The sequence below is a fragment of the Vigna unguiculata genome, chromosome 9, assembly GCF_004118075.2.
Source record: "Vigna unguiculata cultivar IT97K-499-35 chromosome 9, ASM411807v1, whole genome shotgun sequence".
Lineage (NCBI taxonomy): Eukaryota > Viridiplantae > Streptophyta > Magnoliopsida > Fabales > Fabaceae > Vigna > Vigna unguiculata.
In genome coordinates, this window is record NC_040287.1 from 29,402,327 (window position 1) to 29,410,993 (window position 8,667).

The 8,667-nt window shown below is 29.8% G+C and overlaps 1 protein-coding gene across 1 annotated transcript; it reads right to left on the minus strand.

Annotated features, from left to right (window-relative positions):
* Positions 1-2,681: 2,681 nt before the first annotated feature.
* On the minus strand, positions 2,682-5,558 carry LOC114164207 (protein NETWORKED 4B-like). Its single transcript, XM_028048783.1, has 2 exons — positions 5,374-5,558; positions 2,682-4,397 (listed from the first exon to the last, which is right to left on the minus strand). The coding sequence occupies exon 2, from the start codon at positions 4,377-4,379 to the stop codon at positions 2,901-2,903; it is 1,479 nt and encodes a 492-aa protein (XP_027904584.1). The 5' UTR covers positions 4,380-4,397; positions 5,374-5,558; the 3' UTR covers positions 2,682-2,900.
* Positions 5,559-8,667: the final 3,109 nt, after the last annotated feature.

Genomic DNA, 8,667 nt, shown 5'->3' on the forward strand with positions numbered 1-8,667 from the left:
TATAGATTTAGAGTATTATTATCCTTTTAAATAATGTAGACTTAATTAGTAATTCAATTTCCTATATTTAGATCTATAATTTACTTTGTTACCTATATTATTTATAACTCAATTGATTACTATTATCTTTTAAAAATAGTCAATTTGGTATTTTGACACTAACAATATATTCTAAAGGGTCACTTATGAAAATTTGAGTCATCTTTTGTCTTAAAAATTCTTTTATTTTTTTATCATTTTTTTCTCCCTCCATCTCAAAGCTATGCTCATAAGCCCGAGAGAAAAATTTCTCCCATAAAAGGGAATCTCATAAAACATAAAGGAAGAAAACAAAGGCAAACAATAATAAACTAAAGCAAAAGGAAAATGTCAAAACCTAAAAAAAAAAAATGCTCCAAACCAAACCTTGCTTGGATTTCTTAAATCCACCATTGCAGTTGAAACCGAGTTCAAGCCTTCTCCCCTTTTGCGAGTATTTGCAAGAAGAGATCCGAGATAAATGGCGAGTTCTACGTATGTAAGACTGCGGAGAAAACCTTAACTTACAACTGATGAGAGGAAATAAAAAGAAGAAACATTGATAGACAATGAATGAGGAAAAAACCTAATCCAGATTTAGAAGAAGAAAAAAAATGAAGAAAAATCAAAGAAATTTATGATCCAAATTGTACGTTAACATCAACTTACTGAAAGAAACAGTTTAATATAAAGACCAAAATAATCATAAACCTAAATATAAATAACAAATTAGTAATTAAATCACTAATATATTACTAAATTTGATTCACCGTTTACGTCAGAAAACAATTATACTAATCTCATAAATTTAACCAAAAACATGTATGTACTGCACCTAGGCGGTCAAAATCATTCACACTTTTCATCCTTTGTCGCTATGTCTCCATCGACAAAGGCTGGAGGACTGGTGTACTGCACCTAAGCGGTCAAAATCATTCACACTTTTCGTCCTTTGTCGCTATGTCTCCACCGACAAAGGCTGGATGATTGGTGTACTGCACCTAGGCGGCCTAACACAACTATACGGTAAAACCCGCCTACATAAAGCCCCACAAGCATGCAAGCATTTATCAAATGAATCAAGCGGACAAGCGTAAGCGGCTCAAGCCGCATACTTTAGAAGACGAAATGAGACCTGTCGACTCTTACAAACTTAAAGCATTAGAAGCAAGGCCCCTAAGGCCAACAATGATCGAACTAAGGGGCCTAGGCTAGGCCTAGGCCCACCTACGGCCCACTTACGACCCAACCAAAGGCCTAGCCCATGACGTGACCAAACATAATTAATAAACTATAAATACACATAGACCCTAGTAATTAAAGGTACACATTCATTAATCCCTTAATCACAAGATTTGACTTTCTGAGAATCGTTTGGCTGACTTGAGCGTCTTAGTCTTCTCTGCAAGTAACCCCTCTTGGGTCCAAGCCAGTCCAAGTCGTGATACCAGCAGATGGCATGCGCGAGCCGAGGAGAAATCAACTAGAGAGATTGTGGATTGAGGTAAGGTGATGTTTGTGTCTGACTTCTCTTATTTGTTCTCCACATAAACAATGTATAATAGGTACATGTTATATTATAAATTTAACTGTATCGATGCACTACACACTATTTTACACACTTGAAATTTTTTAAATAAATTGTCATACTTATGTATTATATTAACTTATCCAAAAAAAATTTACACTCCCACACGTACATTTTGAGTGGGAATTCTTAGTGAAATTATTGCATTTTATAATAATAATAAATAAATAAATAAATTGAATTTTGACTATTCAATAATTGTACCATTCAATATTTTTTGTATATATTAAATTTCAACACAATAAATATTTTTAAAATAACGACAGTTATGTTTAATTCCCAGTAAAAAAATATATGTACAAAAAAAAACTATCACAAATCGGTAAAGGAATAAATATGTATGTGTACAGTATACATAGACCATTAGTGCTCTTACTTTGATTTTTTAAAATATCTATCACTTTATTTAATTTTTTAAACTTGGTTTCAAACATTTTGAATTAATTTAGAAAACAGACTAAAAATAAACTTAAAAGAGAATTTACTCAATAAAGTCTAATTGCCTTCTACTGCTAAACGAGTGCGTCAAAGAATTTGACCCAAAATTGTTTTAATTTAATTAATGATCTTAAAATCAAATTTTAAATATATAACTATATTATATACCTTAGAGGAAAGTTTTACAATTTATAAATATCCTACTCGACTTCAGTGGACAGTGTCCCATAAATAATTAAGTAATCTTTAAAATAATTAAATATAAAATATTATCCAAATTTAAATGAAATAATATTGTATGAAAATAGTTAATAATGCACCCAAAGATATGATCATCTACAGGTAATGTAGAATAAAAACCGTAAAGATATCTCTGCTAAATGGTCTAGCAGCACCTCAACTAAATACGCAAAATCAGCATTTTCTATTCATTCCATGACTGCGACTGCGGCTCCTTCCCTCGTCTTTCTCCCAATGCGTGCACGTCGTGAAAACACAACCAAAACCAAAAACACGCTATATCTCCTTTTTGTCTCTCTTCTCTTTTTCACACCCCAGAACATTATCCTACCCTGTATATAATTTCTTTTCACACCCAAAAGATAACTAGAAATGAAAATAGAGAAATCATGTCATCTACCAAACCAACAGCAGAATCCAAGACTACAAGAAAAGAAATGAACATAGTGATTTCATCAACATCAACTACCAATGTAAGTGTTTGACCTAATTCGATAGGAAAACAATATTCTGTAATAATGCTCAACAAGAATAAGAGAACTGCAAACAAAATTTATAGTACGCAAAGATCTACAGCAAAAAAAACTAAAATGAGGAGACATGGGTGAACGTAAATTTAGGAAGCTGTAACGGCATGACGCTTTTGCCCAGCAAATGCTTGAAGAAGTTCTTTATATCCACTCCTGTAGTGCTCAATTGAAAAGCATAGTTGCCGGATGGCCTCCCTCTTCTCCTCAGCCCTGTCAGAGATCACAGAATTCTGCCGAGTCACCTCTTTCTCAAGCTCATCAACTTTTAGTTTCAACTCATTTACCACATTCAGTGTAGCAGCAGATCCTCTCATCAGCTCAGCCTTTTGTTCGCGTAGCTGGATTAACTCTCTTTCCAGGTTAGCAATATGATTGTCGCGATGTCTTGTCTCAGCCATAAGGTTATGAATCTTTGCGTTGGCCTCATCTTTTTCAGTCATGACCATATCATACTTCTGCTTGTGCTGGTCAAATTCCCTATTCACAGCTTCATGATCGTGTCTTCTCTGATTAAGTTCTTCCTTCAAACAACTGATTTCACCTTGCAGAACCGTTTGTTGGGAAACAAACTGCTCTTCTATTTTTAATCTTTCAGCTTCAATTTGCCTTGATTTGTTTTCTAACATGTGGCTTCTAGATTCATATTCCTCAAGTCTAGAGCCCAGCTGTATGTTCTCCTCTGATAAACGTGCAACATCAGAATGCAACTGATTTTTCACCGATGAGAAGTGTGCTTCGGCTTCAAGCATTTGAGCCTTCAATTTCTGCACCTCAAGTTCATTATTAGTTTCATTATCTTTGTACCATGTAAGCCTGTCTTCTAAGTCCCGCATCTGCTTTCTCTCTGAATCAAGTTGGCATTCTAATGTCACCACATTTTGCTGTGTTACTTCAAGCTGACCTTGCAGCTCCCGAGTACCAGATGTGCTGATATTAAGTTCCTCTTTTAATCTAGCAATTTCATCGTATGATATCTTAAGGTGTTCTTCAGCAAGCTTTAGCTGTGCGACCAACTTCTCAATTTTGAGGCTGCAATCTGAAACATGTGTTTCCAAATCAACGGTCTTTTTCTGCAACTCCAGCACCCGTCCTTTTTCATACTTAAGATTTTCATCTTTTACTTGTGATTCTACCAATGCATTATTAAGCTGACCCTCACTTTTTTCAATTTGAATTTTCAACTTGTCAATCTCTTCTTCTGAGAGCTTAAGTTTAAAGTTGGAAATTTTCAGCTCTTCCTCATTTTTTAGGAATGCTTTAAGCAATTCATCATAAGTTCTACTCTCAGTCTCCCAGGATATCTCATCGGCTTTTTCCTCCCCAACTATTTGAATTTGTTGCTCTGAATCTGAAGATGATGAGGACGAAGAGGAAGGTGATCTAGAGCCCTCTTTCATAGAAGCCACAGAACTATCACCACCAGAGCTAGGGGAAGAAAACTCTATATTGACTGGTTGAAGGCCAGATTTCAGCAACAAGTGTTTCGGATAGGGAGTATAGTATGGTGTCCCCGATACATTCTCTTGATCATCGAAACCTACACTAGAATTTTCAGGGTTCTCCATCTGAGGTTAAAATCAATACTGCACTCGAAGAAAAACGAAATATATATGAATTATCATTCCAATCGTCAGCAATCAACAAACGACAAGGAAGAAATCTGTCAGACTACAGAAATTTTGAGAAGAAATCGATACATCATGAATAATAAATCTGGACTGCAAAAACACCCAATAATCAGCTATCACCGTTTTTTCTTTCTTTCTTTTCCATAGATATGAATTAGATATAAAACAATATCTTAAAAATTAAACTACGGCAAAAATCCAATTATTCACTGAAATTTCAAAACTCTTCTTCAATCAAGATAGATGATATACTTTGATTGAATCTGAACCCTCCAAGAGCAAAACTGACAGGAGGTATACTATGTTCCATAAAACCGTGTTTAATGGAATATGTGAGCATACAAATTTCCAATTCTCTTCCTTCCGCGGTCAATTCCATTACTTATCTCACAAATGATTACTGCTTGCGGAAATCACAGAATTACACCCTAACTATTATTAGTCCAGTTCTGAACGTTTTCTAATTTGCTACTCGTACCTATGTATTATTATTATTATTATAATTGTACAAAATAATGCATAGAACACACACAACAATCAATCTGAATTTTAAGCCTTGCGTCACAAAATCACAAGAAACAACTTGCTGAACATGTTACCTTACAAATAATTAATGTATGTCAAAGTTTATTTACAAATATCAACCACGATCTACGTTATCCAGACTCAAACTCCACAACAGGAACAAACTAGAGTTAACTTACACTAACGAGGCTGTCACACACGAATGAAAACGCAAACGGCATAAAATTAAGCATGATTTAAAAAAACATCAATTGAAAAAAGACGGTTAAACAATATGAAGTAAGTAATGAGGAGTTAGTTAGGATGAATCGGAAATAATTGAGAATGAGAAAGAATTTGTAAAAGCAGAAGAATATAAAAAGCAATCGGCAGGAGGAAGATGTGTATGGAGTTGAGTGAAGCGTACCGTAGCAAGTGGCGGAGAGATCGGAGAAAGAGAGAAGATTGGAGAGAGAAAAGTATGAGAAGAAATAAGAAAAGCGAATGAATTTTGGGTTATAAGACAGAGAAGAAGAGACGGAAATGAAAAAGGGATGAGAGAGTGAGTGAGTGACAGAGAGACACGGCCCCTCAATTTCTGGTATCTATCCCGCCTTCTCAAATTTCAATTCCATCTATTTTCAAAATCGAACACTGTAGGTAACAAACAACACTGACGTTGACCTAGATGTTCAACCTCATCACACATTCAACTAATCCATTTTTTTTTATGTTTAAATATTTTCAAATCTCTTTCTATCTTTATCTCATTGCATAATACCACATGAGTATGTTTATTAAAGACCAGATAATCCAAATTAATGAAACAAAAACTATTTTTTAGAACGCTGAACAAAGGGAAAAAATTAACCCTATTAAATTGAGATGCACAAGTTAAATTTAAATTTCATTATTCCTAATACTGACTTAAATATATTTTTTAAGTGTTTGTATCTGCTTTAACTTCTCGTAACTTGACATGCATTACCTTTATTTATTACTATAAGCAGAAATATTTGAGTTAATGTAATTAAATTATTTTTAAGTATGTACTTTGGGAGCAGTATACTTAAGTGAGATAATTGAACGTACTTTGCTTTAATAATTTACTTTTATTTTTTAATACATTGTGAATAGTAATTTATTGAATGGAATAAAAAGTAAGATTAAAAACAATAAAAATCGTTGGTGATTTTGTTGATAATGTACTAAACAAATTATACATAATTATATTATTTTCACAAAAATAATAATATGTTAATTACATGTCTGAAAACCACGTAGCTATTTTAATTTGAAATATTACTTATCATTTTAGTTAATATTTCTCTACTTTGTATGCTAAAATAATTATAAACTCGTTAAAAAAATATTAAAAGAATGTCCTAAATTCAAAAGTAATAACTTTTAGAAAGATTAAAATCAAAAAAAGATATATCTATATAAATTTAACACATATCTTTATTTTTTTTTTTCCATAATGAGTTTCTCTTACCATGTCAATACATATTTTAATATATAAGTTAAATTCAAACTCATAATTTCTTACAAAATGTATATAAACTTAAAATATTGAGTTTACACTTATAAGCTAAAGTAGATATATAATTAATTCACATAATTTTGTTTTATTCAAATATATCACCCCAAAAATTAATTTTCTTTCGCCTTTGTAATATACCTAATAAATCAGTATCTTCTAAATTAACAATCAAACAGATATTTCCCTTAAAAAGTTGTACAAAGAGGCTTTTATTATTATTTTTCCTTTATTATATGTATATATATATATATATATATATATATATATATATATCACATATTAACAAAGACAAAAAATTGCCAGAAAATTTTTTCAATTTTAAAATATAAATCTATTCAAATATATTGTAGTTTTAATTCATTAAATTGTCTATCAGTTCAGTTAAAAAACAAATAATAAAAGATAAAGTTATTTTAACGTTCTCTAAAGTTTTTAAAATGTTATTTAAAAATACCCTAACGGAAATATATAAATAAGTTTTTTTAAGAAAAATGTTGAAAGCACAATCTATCCAATTATATCCATATATAAGCCAATATTTGTTCTGCCTTCATAATTCACAAGGTACGGAACGAACTTACTCTTATTTTATAATAAAATATTAGAATGCTATATTTTTAATAAGCGAATAATATAATTGTATTTCATTTCTATCTTTCTTTCTATTTGCAAAACGGGACAGTGTTTAAATATTCAACTAAAAACTATAGGGTTAATTATTAATTAATGACACCGTTCTTAAAACCATCGTCAAGAAAATTGGTCCTTAAAATGTGGGCCATTGCCGACCCACATTGTTTGATGCCCGGGAAAGGATGAGATTTGTGGCGGGAAATAAAACAAATAGAACTTCGAAAATGTCGAGGGTACTTATCGGAGAGGCCCAGTGGGCCCGTTTGTAAATTTTCTTTCTTTTTCGGCCTCCAATGTCAATTACATTTTCCAGAGCTGATGGGATTTTAATATGACCGATGAAATAAACGACAAAATAGTCTTATTACACTGTACCTTATTGCCCAATTACTATCGTTATTTTAATTTTCCATATTATTACGTCATCAGAATTTGGATTTAATTTTGATGTAGTACAATTAATATAAGATGAAGTAAATGATTAAAAAGTAAAATTGTTTAAATAAGGAATGTTAGTGAAAATAAGTAAAATATTTATGATAAATGTCCTTGATAAAAAGAAATTAAATTATGTATTTTATAAACATTTTTTAAAATTTAAAAAGAAAGAATATACTTTAATTTAGAAAAAAATGATTCAATATAAAGTAATTGATTTATAAAATAAAAAACAATAATTAAATATTTTGCATTAGTATATTTTTATAAAATTATCAAGATATAAAGAATAATTATTTTTATTAATATAATTATATACTTATATAAAATTTGAATTTATTTTTTTAATATTTATTTTACAAGGAAAAAAGTATATATATATATATATATATATATATATATATATATATATATATATATATATATATATATATATATATATATATATATATATATATATATATATATATATATATACTATTACAAGTTTCGTACTAACACATTTTTTATGTATCATAATTTTTATTGTATTTAATTTTCATATGAAATTTATGATATATATTTTTTGGTTTAAACTTAAAGTAAATACAAACTATTTTTTTTTAAACTTTGTCAAATCAAGAATAGAACTTGTTAAAAAATTTAATTATAAATAACATATACAAATTATTATTTGTTATTTTAAATAATTTATTTCTTAAATTACATTTATAAAACACAAATTTCTTACCTTTTAATTTCATTAATTTCACATGAAACACTTTATATGAAAAATCTTTAGTTTTCCATAATTGTACTAATTGGCATTGTTATGGTAGAGGTGCATAATGGATTATATGTTTAACTACTATTATATCATTAAAGAGATATTATCAATTATGTCCAAAGATGGATTATGTACTTTCTTCTTCGGTGTTAACTTACATAATTATTAAATGTAGTTAACTTGCATGTAATTATGAAATAGAGTTAATTTTAAATCACAATAATTAAATTACATTCTTCAAATTTACGTTTAAGTACAACCCTTCAATTTGAAAAATAATTGGTTTATTAAACCAACTTTAAAATGATAATGTCAAATTTAAACTTTGGTTTGTAAAAATA